This window comes from Poeciliopsis prolifica, unplaced genomic scaffold (assembly GCF_027474105.1).
Source record: "Poeciliopsis prolifica strain line A6 unplaced genomic scaffold, Auburn_PproV2 SCAFFOLD050, whole genome shotgun sequence".
Classification (NCBI taxonomy): Eukaryota; Metazoa; Chordata; class Actinopteri; order Cyprinodontiformes; family Poeciliidae; genus Poeciliopsis; species Poeciliopsis prolifica.
In genome coordinates, this window is record NW_026562425.1 from 1,764,314 (window position 1) to 1,778,732 (window position 14,419).

A 14,419-nucleotide genomic window follows, 5' to 3' on the forward strand; every position below is an offset into this window, starting at 1 on the left:
AGTTAGTGAAAGAAATTGCTAAAATATCAAACATTCAAAAATCTGCCCCCCAAAAACTGGCAGCATTCGTTTCTTTTTTAAATATTGTTAATTCCAGTTTTATTAAGACTTTACTGTTAATCATGCAGAACTAAATAAAAAATGAATAAAACCATCACAAAGTAATAAAAAAAAACCCATTAATTTGGTTTTATTTAATGGGAATATTATTTATTTGGTGGAGTATTTAATAATAGTATTTAATTTTGAATTAAATGGCTTATCATACTTGGTAATAAACAGAGAAATAGTTTTTCTGGCTGAAAGAGAAGCTATTTTTTTAGTAGTTTCTTGGTTAAATTCTAGATTTGATCATTTTTTTTGTTTAGATGTGTGGCTCATTTGTCCACCAGGGGGCAGCAGACGCTTGGAAACACAACTAAACAAGCTTTTATTCTTTCTTTGAAAATATGAGCCATTACTGTTTACATATTTAGGAAAGTAAAGTCAATGCTGCATCAGTTTAGCAGATAAAAAGATGCATGTTGTGAGTTTTTATTGGGTTTCAAGGTTTGAGATTATTTGTTTGTGTGTGGATGGAAGAAAAAATAAACCTGTCTGGATGCAGTTTGACTTAACGAATGACGTGTTTCTGATCCGTCAGTGGAAAGATGCAAAACCTGAAGATCTCATGGATTCCAAGCTGAGATGCGTCTTCGAGTTGCCTTCTGAAAACGAAGTGGTGAGAGATTTTTTGGTTGAGAATTTTTGTTTTCATTCATATTTTTCTGACCAACAGAAACGCATAAAGGTGTGTCTAATGTCGCATGCATACTTTCACTTTTATATCTAGTAAAACTACTGGACGTGTTTTACTAGAAGTTTTTCACACAGAGAAAGAGAGAATGGTTTTGCTTTTTATTTTGTTCTTAAAAATGATCAAATATTGGATATATATGAAAAGTACAAGTAGTTTTTGAATGTTTTTATATTCTTGAGTCATTTAATATTTGACAACTGGATCAGAGTCAAAACATATTTGTATTACTGTTGTAATAAATCCTAATAAACTAAACTAATATTGCAATATCTCAGAATGTGAAGAGGTTCAATGAATATGAATATTTTTGCAAGCTGCTAAAACAATTACCGTATTTTCCGGACTATAAGTCGCAGTTTTTTTCATAGTTTGGCCAGGGGTGCGACTTGTACTCCGAAGTGACTTGTGTGTGAAATTATTAGCACATTATTATATCATGTCACATGTTATTTTCATACTAAACCCTAAGAGGGCGCTCTACGCCTGTGTTGATAACGTGTGGGGCAGAAGCTACCCTCGGAGTTAGAGGAGTTGTTTACAAGCGAGACTGAGGATGAAGATTTCATTCGATTTAATGATTTGGGGTGACGAGGATGGTTTGGTAAACTTGTTAGCATGTTATTTATGCTATAGTTCTCTGAATAACTCTCAATATGTTATGTTAACATACCAGGCACATTCTCATTTCGTTGTTGTTATTGTGTCATGTAACATTTGCATATCGTACAATTATTCAGACTGTTGTTGCTTCTATTCTATTTTTATTTTAAATTGCCTTTCAAGATGACATGTCTGTTCTTGGTGTTGGATTTTATCAAATAAATTTCCCCCAAAAATGTGATTTATACTCCGGAGCGATTTATAGTCCTGAAAATACGGTAATCGTGATTAATCAATAATTGACGTGTCGACTAATTTTGTAATCAATTAACCATTAACTGGACTATGCAGATTAAAATAGTGTTTAAAAAGCAAATGCAGAGCAATAATTAAGAGACATGTAAAAAATTTATTAAAAGTTTGCATTTAAGATAAAAAGTGTAGTCCGTAAATATATTTTGGCCAAAACGTGACGCACTTTTGTCTAACCCTAACCCATTCACTAAAGGAATGTTATGTTGTTGCATTTTAGACAATAAAATATTTATTTTGTTTCTCTAAAAAAGAATGATTTTGTTTATTTGCAATTTTTATTGCATTTCAAATATTGTGTGGGTTGTTAAATTAAAAATCTGTAGAATATTCCAAATATTTTCATCCAATTGATTGATTAATTGTTGCCAGAGTTTGGTAGTAACTAGTTACATTTACTGAACTATATTTAGATTAGAAACATTCTGGAAAAAAATTACTTTTACTTTTACTACGTCGTGCTTTTTTCTTTTATTTGAGTGATTTTATTATACAGTATTTCCACTCTTGAGTAAAATTTTTAGACTGTTTACACAGTGAATGAAAAATACACATTTTTTTTTACCAAAGATTCTCCAGACACAAACCTGCAGTTTTTGTTAAGGTTTTATAAGTTTTTTGTTGAAAGAAACTGATTTGGAAACAATTATTTTGCCTTAATTTTTTACCTTTATAAATTATTGTCATTTTGGTCTTTAAAATACCAAAATTTTCACTTATATTTACATTTTGGTTGATTTGAATATGTAATTTTTAAATATTAAATGATTTATTTTAAACTTTTTACCAAATTCTTTTTAATTTCTTGGAAGGCAGCTTTTTACTTTTACTTGAGTACTTTTATTATTTATTGAGTATTTTGTTATGAAATAGTGCTACTCTTCAGTAAAGTTTTTATTTATTCTTCCACCTCTGCTTACTTAAGCCATATTTGTATGCGTCGTCGATTTACATGAGAAATCAGATTTCGGTTTTATTTACAATAAATAGTTGGATTGTTTAAGCGCTACTCCACAGTAGAGCTGTTTTATTTCTTTGCCATGTTGTCATCGTTACTCTTTTTTTGATTTTAATTAAAAAAGATAAACTCCGACATAGCCGCCTTTCTCTGGCGTATCGGTGGGATCTAACGGGTTGAGTCCGGCCATGCTGGATTTCTCCTCAGTCATGCTTTTCCTCCTCCCTGTCGGGCAGAACGACGTGGAAGTGACGCGAGCGACCCCGGTGATGAACTCCCTGAAGTCCGAGCCGACGGCTGTGGCTGCCGCGGGAGACGAACCGGAGGTGAAGAAGCTGCAGGAGAGGTGCAAGAGGCTGCAGTCGGACATAAACAAGCTCAGCGAGGAAAACAGGCAACTGAAGGTCAGACATGTTGAAAAGACTTTAAAAACTGTTGATAAAGGTTAGCCAAAGGTTAGTCTTTGTTACCAAGGCAAAGATGAAGTCACAGCTCACTGAGAAGCGGAATGATAAAAGTTAGTCACAGGGATGTGTCTGTTATGTTACTGAACTAGCTGCTGGAAATGAAGTCTGTATGCTTTTAAAAACGGCTGAGGTTGGAGACTTCAATCTGGAAAAGTTTGTAATTTTCTACAATAAAAAGCGGGAATCCTTTTAATGCCATTCTGGATCAAAGACCTGTGTCATGACTGTAAGTCGTTTCTCCTCTGTCAGCACATTCAACAGCTAATCTGTGATGTTGATTGACAGCGCTAAGACCCGCCTCCTGGCTCTGATTGGCTATGAGAAGGCATAGGAGCTCAAATTTTTTCACAACCTGGTCAGTTTAAACAAATAAGCCCTGCAGCTTTAAGGACGTAATAGTAGTAGTAAACTATTAATAAAGGGACGGTGTTCAGCTTCAATGTAATTAGATGCTGCAACAGATTGTAGCATAAGCTAATTAGTGTGTTTTGACGTTTGGTTGGTTGCTGGTTCAGACCGTTTGCAAATTGAGTGTCTGGTTTACATCCAGAGTCTATGTGAAGCGTTTCGAATGTTTGACACGTGTTGACCAATCAGAGACTCCGCTCCGTGACGTAGTGGCCTGTGGTTATTGTCAAGAGATGCAGATATCATACGGATAGTAAAGATGCTCCTCTGTGATGCTATTCAGTAAATAAAACCATGACACTCAATATTTCATCTGCCATTGTTGATGGTAACTCCTGGGAGAGGGAAAAAAAGGGAAGAGGCTCCAACGTTCATCAAACCGTTATTTGTTCAATAAAAATTTAACGCAAAAATGTAAAGCAAAGACACCTGAGCCTCTGATTACAGAAGCTTTTGGTGCCGCTCTCTCAGTTTTATCTGCCATTGTACAAAGAGACAGGCAATGGAAAACGGCTCTTCCCAACGCGCGTCACCAGCAAAATATCAGGTATCGACCTGAAGCGTCGGAAATCCTTCGTTCTATTCACAGCCTTATGACGCATCAGATCGCGGTTGCTAACGTATTGATGGTTGAGGTTTTGTTGCTTCTTGCAGGAAGAGGGACTGAGGATCAGAAAGATGCAGCCGCGCCCAGACCACATGACATCAAACTCAACCAACATCGTCGGCCGAGAAACCAGCGCCGCCTTCCTGCCCTCCCTCCTCGTCGTCATAGCAGCCATCTTCATCGGATTTTTCTTCGGGAAGTTCATCTTGTAGATTGGTAACGCATATGCCGGCCATATCCCTTTGCTCCGGCCCCAAAAAGAAAAAAAGAAAACAAACGACGACGACGACGAGGCCTGGAAGAGCAAGAAGTCTTTCTGTTGACTTTGCCATATCATCGGTTGTGTGGCCTACAGTGAACGCATCTGTACAGCTTCATCCAAAGGCGTCGCCTTTTTACAATGTCGCACATTTATTGAGCCCAGAGAGTTCACTTAAAAAAACAAACAAAATTAATCCCTTTTTTGTTTTTTCAGTTTTTGATTAATGGGTTTGCAGGTAATTTGGTGGGACAATGGAAAGACGGATCACGGAAAAACGGGGAACCATTGGGAAGAAGCAGTCCAGTTTTTGTTCCTTTCTTTCCTTCTTTCTTTCTTTTTTCTCTCTTTCTCTGTGTGCTTTTAAAATAGGAGTTGAAAGAAATGCTAGGCGTCTTGTAAATGTTATTTTAAATCCTTCCAAGCAAAAACATGGACAGAACCTCCATTGCTGGACTGCCTCTGAAGTAAATTTGTTTGTAATTTCTACTTTTTTTTGTTGGAATGTTCAAATCCAGCTGAGGAAATCGGTGCCTCGTTATGTGCATTTTTCCTGTCCTTTTCCTCACAATTCAGAATTATTATTATTATATTATTATTATTAATAAACATTATTCACATTTATTCCCTCTGAGGCAAGTATTGACTGAAATAAGGTTTCCATTTTTAAAATGATCTCCTATGGTATTAATCATTGACCAAATAAAATTGAAAAAAATGTGGTTTTCATAGCCATCTTTTGCTTTTGTCACTTCCAGGATCTTTACAGTTGTTTAGAGTTTAGGTAGATATCAACACATATTTAAAACTAACATTCTTTAACTTTTCTTAAATGATGGAATATTGCTTCGATTGTGCTTTTACACCAAAACATTTGGAGATTTTGAGATCAATTTAACTTATTTACAAGAAAAAAACTTCTGAAGTCTCTGAAATTGCCATGGGATCGACAGCTGAAATGTTTTTGTTTTAAGTATCTGAAAAACTGCCAAGATATTGACGTGACATTTCTTATCACAGTTTTCACTGTTTTATTTCTAAGCAGTTATAAAACCTTTTAGCTGCAGCTAAACCAGTAATTAAATAAGTTGAAAATGTGACTTTGAAAAATAAACACTTTTCTTTACATTAGTTCTACATTTATAACTATGTAGAACTAAATTTTGTTCCCACATTTAGTCGCAAATTAAATCTTTATTTTCCAAAAGTATCGTCTAATTTTCAAATCAGACCTAAATATTTAGCTTGCTAAATAAATATGTATGTTGCTAGATAAAAATTTAGCAAGGAAGTTAAATATTTGGCTTGCTAGCTAAATATGTAGATGGATAGCTAAATATTTAGCTTGGTTGTTACAAGCTAAATATTTAGCAAGAAAGCGAAATATTTGGCTCACTAGATAAATATTTAGCTTGCTAACTAAATATGTATGTTGCTAGCTAAATATTTAGCTTGGTAGTTACGAGCTAAATATTTAGCTCATAAACCAAAGTTTAGCTTCTAGGTAAATTTAGCTGAGACCTAAATATTTGGTTTTGGAAAATAAATGTTTGGATATTTAAGAACATTGACATTTATAGATGTATGAGTAATATATTTATATTTTTCTTTATGAAAGGCTAAGTAAATTAGCCAAATTAGTGATGTTTTTTGTATCTTTACAAAGGCCTATCAAAAAGTGAAATTCAAACATTATTTACTTCAAGCACAAACTGAAAGGTTTGGTTTAATCTGCTGTGGGACGATGTTAAAGTGACCCAACAATCCAGAACCAAAGCTCGGGTTCTGCTGGTCTTTTCTATCAGATCTGGTGGAGATCAACCGAGGCAATTCCATGTTTACAGCTCATTATGACGTTCTGCGTGATGGAGTCTGTTATGGTAAATTCAGCCAAATAAAGAGCTGAAATTAGCTCTCGTTGAATCGTTTTATCAAAGCGTGAAGTCGAGGTGATTCCACAGACACGAGATCGTGGGAAACGAAATGTTGGCCTTTTCCCTTTTCCCTCTTGGCAGCAGAACTGAATATTAAACTCAAGACTGTTGGGGTCAAAATGACCGGCGTAGAAAATGCTGGCAGTGTTTCCATGCTCATAAATCACAGTCAAATAGAACTGCCTGTGAAAACTCTGAACTGTATTTTGTTTATTTTAGGAACTAAACTTGAAAGCGTAAAGGATTTTCTTATGAAGTTTTGTTCAATGAATTAAGATGGTAATGGAGCTTTTTAAAATGTTTCTGTTTTTTGTCGTAAAGTGATCACATTTTGGACATTTCTGAGCTTGAAAAGTTTTAAAAAAATAATGTTTCAACGGTTGAAAATTTGCAAGTTTAAATTTGGTTGAAGAAACATATTTCTGAGTTTTGAAAGTCAAAAAATTTGCAGATAAAAAAAGGTTTGAGATTAATCTTAGAAATCTGAGAAAAAGAAATCTTGGAAATATCAGATCCAGAAGTAACAAATGTTTGACTACTGAAACTTGGAAAATGTCTGGAAAAACCTAATTCAAATTTGTGACCTTTGAAACTTTCTTTCCTTTGGAATATTTCTCAGAATTTCTAATTTTTGAACTCCAAAATTTCCATGTTTTTCCATAAACCTTTTGAGTTCTTTTGGTGATTTATTTTTCCTTTCTAGTAAACAAAGAACCACATGAAGCAATGTTTAAAATGTCTAACTTTGTGACCAAAACAATTTTTTGTTTACAGTTTTCGTTAAATGATCAAAACAAAACCATTAATACTGTAATCCAATATTCCTGCTTACCCGACAAGAAATTCAAACGTTCCACTTGGCAGAACATCATATCCTGGAACAATCTTGACGTCATTTCCTGTCATGTGAATAAACTAATTAAATAACTTTGTGCTCAAATAACAGAAAACGTTAATTTCTGGTTCCGTTTAATGATATTATCTTCATGTTATGATTGCTTAAATCTAATAATTTTGGAAGGAAACGTTGAACGTCTGTAGTTTTATTGGCTCAAACATGGCGGAGCTCGTGGTCAAGCTGTTGAGACCAAGGATGCAAAACGGCGACATGTTCGGGAAGAAGCAATGACTTGGACTGATCACGGTGTAAGTAAGCTCTTTAATAAATGAGAATGGCAAGTTTGCAGCGTTTCGTGAGTTTATAAAATCTCCGGCTGTCTGCGAATAAAACGTCTTTCAGGTGAATCCAGGCGACTTCATTTATTTCAGCAATTGCTTTCAAAAAGTTAATTTCAATATTTGTAGGTTCACTGTGAAATATTTCTGATTTTGATAATTACACAAAATGCTCATAAAAATACCAAATGTAGTGGCTATTAACCAATGTGAGACTGCTGACTGTTTTTAATAACTAAAGGACTTTTAAAAAAGTTTTTCAACAAAAGCCATTTTAAAAAAGCTTGAACAAAAAACTAATCTTGCCAATTTAAGACTTGATGTAAAGTTGTCTTTAATCAAGTTAAACACATTAGTTTTTTCTTTGACATTGGAGTAAAAAAATAGTTATTACAAGTAAGTTGCTACTGATTTGGTACAGAGGTTTGTTGCTTTGAAAGGAAAGTTTAGTGGAAGGAAAAACTGGTAGAAAAAACAGCTTACGATTCTGAACCAAACCTCTAAGCTGAATCAGAGAGCAGGTATCATCCTGGGTGTCTTGTTAGAACATCTTAGCTTTTCTAATGCTAAAGTGCTACACTAATACAGTATTTAGCTGAAGCTAACGCTAAAGCGCTAACTTCAATTAAAATATCTGCCCTTGAAACCTTCAGCACCATTTTTATTTTAACGTTATGAATTTATCTGAAGTATGTTTAAATCTTTTATGTTTTTCTTGTTTAACATAAAGTTACAAAAAAATGAGAGGAAACAGAACTGCTGCACACCCCTTTCAAAATAAGTGTAAAAGTGAAACTATTTGAAAAATTTCTAACAGTAAAAAAAAAAAAAAAAAATTCAACATAGATTCCAAACTTTATTCAACTTAAAGTTTATAAAACAGTCTTGTAAATTAGCTGGAAAATTTCATTTAGTGAAAGCTAAGAGAAAAAATAAATTTAGTGGAAGTTTAGAGAGTTAGCAAACATTAGCTCTGGTGTTAGCAGCTTAGCGGAAGCGTGACCACCACTAGTTAGTTTTCCACCTCCTTTACTGGATAAGTAAAAGTTTAAATTGAAATATGTATTTTGAAAAATCCTGGTTATATGCAACTCTAACCCCAACTTTCTGAGAAATGGTCCAAAAATAAGTTTTACTTTTTGAATAAAATTGCTGAAACAAATGGACTTTTTATATCCTTATCTAAAATTAACCTGTGAAAATCCTGCGACTCACTTTTTTTTTCTTTTTTTTACAGTAAACAGAATTTATTGAGTTTTTCTCCTGAAGACATGATTTGTCTAGAATATGTTTCCACTCATCAGCCTCTTCTTTTTGCTGTAAGAACCGACAATGTGACGTATGCTGGATAAAAACGATGCAAAAAACAAACATAATCTCAGTTCTGTAGGTATAAAGAGATTTTTTAATCTAGTTGTGGATCCATAGTCGCGTGGATTCACTCTAAAGTGCAGTTCCTGCGGAGCAGCAGTGCCAAGTCTTTGGTGGAGAGGAGGTCAGTTCTCACCCTCTAGATCCAAACAAACATTTATTATGTTTCCTTGAACAGGTTAGAATAAGTCTGTGGCCTAGTCAAAACATGTCAATTACATTTTTCTGCACAAAATCATTCTATTATGAGCTGCTTTAGGGCCTCTTGTCACTATAAATTCAAGAAGCAGCTACTGGCGACAAACCCAACTGAACCTTTGCAGTCACACGTCAGAGTGGCTACAAACTTATGCTCAATTATACATTAGATCTTTGAAAAGCATTAGTAGAGCCTCCTGCACAACCAACAGGAATGCAGCAAGTGGTTTCTGGACAGTGTGTCAACAACAAAAGTCTTGTCCAGGAACCGTTGCCAACAGTAAAACCAGTAAAACCATTGCCCAACAGTAAAACCAGTAAAACCATTGCCCAACAGTAAAACCAGCTGATCAAACGGGTTGGAACTCCGCTGGTGTTGCTAGGTAAAGGGTCTGTTGATTTCCGGAGGTTTTTGAAACGGCTCATTTTCCAGAAATCAAAAAGCATAAACTTATTGTCAAAAAAAAGTCTGGTTGGGTTTTTGTTTTTTGCCGCTTTGGGTTGTTTTTAAAAGGCGTTTAGGCCCAAACTGAAGTACAAAAATCTGCAAAAATTAGAATTTTGCATAATGCGTCCCTGCTAAGTACATGAGTTGTTGTTGTTTGTGTAGAAAGAAAACGCCTCTGCTGCCGTCTCTAACTCTGACAAAGCCGCATCAGAGCCGTGACCAGTAGTACGGCGACGCATCCGCTGCGGCCGGCGTGCCGCCCCGAGCCGCCGTTGTGGCGCAGCCGAGTCTGCTCGGCGTCATCGTCCCCCCGGCCGCGGTCGGACCGCTGGCTGCTGGACGAGCACTGTACCAGGGGCATCTGGTAGGAGCTGGCTCTCCTCTCGGGGCGGTCCGGGCTGGTGCCGTCGCTGGGGCGCTGGCCGTTGTAGAGCAGGTAGCGGCCGTGGGCGTCCTGCTCCATGCGGAAGAGCTCGTACTCCGTGTGGGGCAGCCGGATGCCGAGCGCCACGCAGCCGTTGGTGACGGTGACGTCCTGCTCCACCCCGACCTGCCACGAGCCCTGAACGCCGCACTCGTCGCCGTTGAAGACGTTGAGGAGGGAGGTGGTGGCCACATCCATGGGCGTCACTCTCATGTGGTTCACTGGAGGACGGAGACGGGAGGAATCAGCTCTGTTGAGTTTATCAAGGCTAAAACTGAAGTATTTGGAAAAATGCAACCTTTATTTATTAGTTTATTTGTAATTTTTGTTACATGAAAGTTGTGCCATCTCACTGAAAAAAAAACTAAATCTGGCAAAATAGTTTTGTTTAGTTTCTAGTGCAGATAGTTTAGTAAACTAGATTAAGACAAGACTAATTTTGAATAAACTTTTCTGCAATATATACAAATACAACGGAAACGATTAATTAGATTAATTGTGATCAATCATTTGCTGAAATAATCTAATAATAAATCAATAAACTGCCAGTTTTTACAAACTCAAAACGAACCTTTTTCTGTAATAACAAAATAGTCAAACTCAAAAATGACGCAGATAACTTTTTAACAATATATATGAGTATGGCTGGAATGATTAATCGTGATTAATCAGTAATTGAAACAACTGTTAGCTAACAGAGGAGCATCTTTACTCCAGATGCGTCTTGTGAGAGATTTTGGTTGGGAAATACGACACCAACCAGTCGAACGCTTTTCGTCTCTTAATTACAAACTAAAGTAAGAAGAGAAGTTTGCAAACCTTTGAAGACAAAGTCGGTCCCTCCCATGACGCGGGTGGAGGCCAGGCCTCGGCTGTAGCGGCCCTGGGCGTAGATGTTGAAGGTGGGGTGTTTGCAGGTGGGGTCGGAGTAGTGGTAGTAGTGTCCCTCCCAGGTGTGGTTGCTGTCGTGGAAGATGAAGTGGCGGGTGAGGAAGAGGACCTCGGGCCGCACTTCGCAGCGCTGGCTGACCCACTGGCCGTACAGGCCCACGGTGAGGTCGGCCCGCGGCGGCAGGATGGGCGGATGGAACTCGTCCGAGCGATAGATGATCCGACAGACGATGCAGCCATGGTCGTGGTTCTGGAAACCAAGGCATGATGGGCTCAGTTAGTCAGGATGGAAGACAGTCATTGTGATCCAACATGGAGGCAAGTTACGTTACTGGCAAATAAAAAATGTATACCTCACATTTACTTTTTAAACTTTAATATTAAATACATGCATTGACTATTAAAAATGTTGTTCTGGTAAAAAGGTATAAATACAATAACTTTAAAATAGACTTGGTTCACTTTCAGCCGGCGTGGTTGCACTGTGTCAAACAAACCAAACTGATTAAAAAACTGTTCCCCTCCTCGCCTGTTGGGGCACTGCAACAATAACTCCTAAAGGAAATGTCATGAAAATCTCTGAAGACATTGAGCACAACTTCCTTCTTTGCTAAAATGGATTAACGTCAGATTTTAGTGATTGTTTTGGTAAAAGTCTACAAGCCATTTCCAGCACTACTGTGTTGTTGTGATTGTATTTACCCAGAATGCCTTGCACTGTAATCTGTTTCCTATTGAGCGGTCTCTGGTCTGCTAGGTGTTGTTGTAACCCACATAAAGTGGGGATAGCCTTTTGGGAACTAGAGATTGGGTAGGCGGGGTAGTCTGCCTGGCCAATGGGAAGTTTGATTCCCATGAATGTTTAGACCAATCAGAGAGCGGAATGCCACAGAGGCTCCACCTTCTTTCCCGTGTTGGCAGCATTGATTGTGAGCGGGAGATCCGATCCTGAGCAGACAGCTGAGCCAGAGTGAGAGTCTTTTGGTTTCTTTCTAATATCATTTATTGACTTTGAAGGAATTTTTTTTGTAAATAGTTATTGTTTAAATCCAACTTATAAGTTAGAAAGAGTGGTAAGTTTCAGAAAACTGAACTTCAGTTTTTCTGCTGTTAGAACCACTAAGATCAGTTGGAACTGTTGCACTTTCTGGCAGTTGATTGGCAGTTGTTTTCAGTTCAACTGAAGGTAAAGCCTATATAATAATGTATTTTTATTTTACTTAATTCATTTTCTTTAAGTTAAAACTTAAAAAATATGCATTTTACACTGTCTAGTGCCCTCCGTGTCTGGAATGAGAGTCCCTGTCTAGTTGTTTTGAACGTGCTGCACTGAGCATATTTTGTACCTTTCAATTGGTTTTTATTCTTTTATCTTGTTGTCAAATAATGATCTTTATTTGACCTACTTAGTTATTAAAACGTGAACCTTTGCTGAGTTTGTGTAAAATGTAATGTTTTATTATTGTTCTTGGAAAAGGATTTTTCGAACAGTTATGAAACATAATAAGCTAGAATGGTTTAATAATAATTCTATGTTTCTGCTGGTCTTGTCTGTTGACAGATCAGGTTTTTTTTTTTTTGTTGTGTTGTTTTTGTTTTTTTTTGCTTTTTCTTCTCTTCTCCTGGATTGTTCCTGGAGTGGATTCCCCTACTGACTTTGATGGCGAGCCTTCCCACCTGGACTTAGAAAGATCTGGATTTCCTCCCATGTTGAGTGAGACCTGAACCAGGATTTAATTTGATTCATTTGTCATCTAAAAGAGATTAGAGCGCAAACTACCAGGGTGCACCCAATAGATTTAAATTTGATATTTAGCACTTGGCCAAGTATTGTTGTTTTATTTCATGTATTTTATTGTGTGTAATTTTATTTTCTTAATTGTATGTCTTGTCCACTTGTGAGTTTATGATTCATGTTACTAAAGCTAATTGTTTTTTAAATTCACTCAACTGTGTATGTGTGTCATTTAAACACCCATCGTGCTCCGACAGCCGAACCTATTGGCCCATCTACCTAAAACATATTGTACCCTTCTCAACTGTGTTACATTCACATATGCATTCAGACCACACCAGCATTCACTTCAGCCAAATCAATCTAGTTCAGTTGGGAACCAAAATTGCAACACGTTACGTTTTCACCTGGTGTGGTTTTCTTTCACACTGCACTATCAAATGAACCAAACTAATGCAAAAAGATGTTCCCCACGCTCCCCTTTATTCACCCTAACCTTGAACAAAGTGTGAGAAGTTTTCCTTTTTTTTGTTCTCTTCTCACTATTCTCATATTAGTTCATCCAAGGCAGCACATTTGTCAGCTTTATTTTTGTATTTATGGTGTTTTTGCAAATCAATCAGTTTCCTAAAACACCTCTGGCTGAAATAGCTCCAGGGATTTGCTTGTTCAAACCTTCTGGCGGTCTCTGGCTTCGGCCCGGGAATAATTTGACACGCGCTTCACTTTCGACTCCGACATGTTTGAGAGGTTTCTTCTATGTCCAACCCGTTTCTCATCTGGATGAGCTCAAGATCCAGGCTTTGACTCAGACCAGGACTTTCCAAGGAACAGAAATGTGTTTTAAAAGTGTCTACTGTTGTGAAAGTCCAGATGTAAAGGTGCAATTTGTTCCTGATCTCATCTGCGCTTTAATCTGGGCCTTGAGACAGATAAGAGCATTTACTCAACAGACCTCAGCAGATTGAAAAGATCAGAAGTAGGAAGGTGCCAAAAAAAAAAAAATAAAACCTTAAAATCAAATCTAAAGCTAACCAACAGCTGGCGACGCCCTCTCCTCTCCAGAAGGTCGCATAAATAAGATAACCATTATGTGCTTTATAGATTAATTTATCAATCAAATCAAAGCAGGTTTTACTGTTTGCCAACTTACAATCAGTACTCCAGTTTTTAGCAATTTTGCAAACGTAGAAATTCATGCAAAATCAACATTTTTTAAGACTGATCTAAGTCTTTTCAAAAAAATTTTCAACTTTTCAAACTCACAAATGTATTTTTTTTAGCAAATCAAGCAAATTTTCATCTTTTCAAACTCAGAAATTTACTTGCTTTTTTGTTCTAGAAAATTTCTGAAACCAATCAAAACGTTTCTGAGTTTTTATGGCAAGTTTTTGATAAGTCTGGTTTGTTTTTGACTATCAAACAAAATATGTTCGTTTTCTCTAGAAATTTTCTAAGATTATGCTAAAAAATTATGAGATTTTTCTAGCAAGTTTCTGACTTTTGGAGACCAGACATTACTTTTTCTTTTTTTTTAGAAAATTTCAGCGATTAATTTCAGAGTTTTTGGACTCCATAAATTTATTTATTTTTTCTAGAAAAGTTCAGAGATTAATTTAACATTTTCTGAGTTTGTAATAGCATGTTTTTTTGACTTTTCAAATGCAACTTGTTTTCATCTAAAAATTTCTGAAAGTAACCTGAAATTTTCTGATTTTTTTTTTCTAGCAAATGTTTTACTTTTCAATCATGGGAATTTACTTGACTTTTCTAGAAAATTTCTAAGATTATTCTCAAAAATTTAGAGGGTTATCAAGCAATTTTTTTACTTT

At 36.4% G+C, this 14,419-nt stretch overlaps 2 protein-coding genes and 1 long non-coding RNA gene across 3 annotated transcripts in view; 2 read left to right on the top strand and 1 right to left on the bottom strand.

Annotated features, from left to right (window-relative positions):
• Nucleotides 1-7,526, top strand: part of vapal (VAMP (vesicle-associated membrane protein)-associated protein A, like) — a 19,949-nt gene extending 12,423 nt beyond the window's left edge. Inside the window, exons 4-6 of the mRNA XM_055058340.1 lie at nucleotides 644-721; nucleotides 2,906-3,073; nucleotides 4,199-7,526. Of these exons, the coding sequence (XP_054914315.1) occupies nucleotides 644-721; nucleotides 2,906-3,073; nucleotides 4,199-4,363 (411 nt within the window). The 3' untranslated portion in view covers nucleotides 4,364-7,526. The remainder of the gene's footprint in view (nucleotides 1-643; nucleotides 722-2,905; nucleotides 3,074-4,198) is intronic.
• The window catches only part of LOC129378062 (protein APCDD1-like), a 22,927-nt gene continuing 15,991 nt past the window's right edge, over nucleotides 7,484-14,419 (bottom strand). The window contains exons 4-5 of the mRNA XM_055058335.1: nucleotides 10,781-11,102; nucleotides 7,484-10,182 (exon numbers count right to left, since the gene is read on the bottom strand). Coding sequence (XP_054914310.1) covers nucleotides 9,725-10,182; nucleotides 10,781-11,102 — 780 coding nt within the window. The 3' untranslated portion in view covers nucleotides 7,484-9,724. The remainder of the gene's footprint in view (nucleotides 10,183-10,780; nucleotides 11,103-14,419) is intronic.
• LOC129378071 (uncharacterized) lies at nucleotides 11,830-12,797 on the top strand. The gene is made up of 2 exons (XR_008608024.1): nucleotides 11,830-12,038; nucleotides 12,128-12,797. It is a non-coding gene; the product is annotated as an uncharacterized LOC129378071 (long non-coding RNA).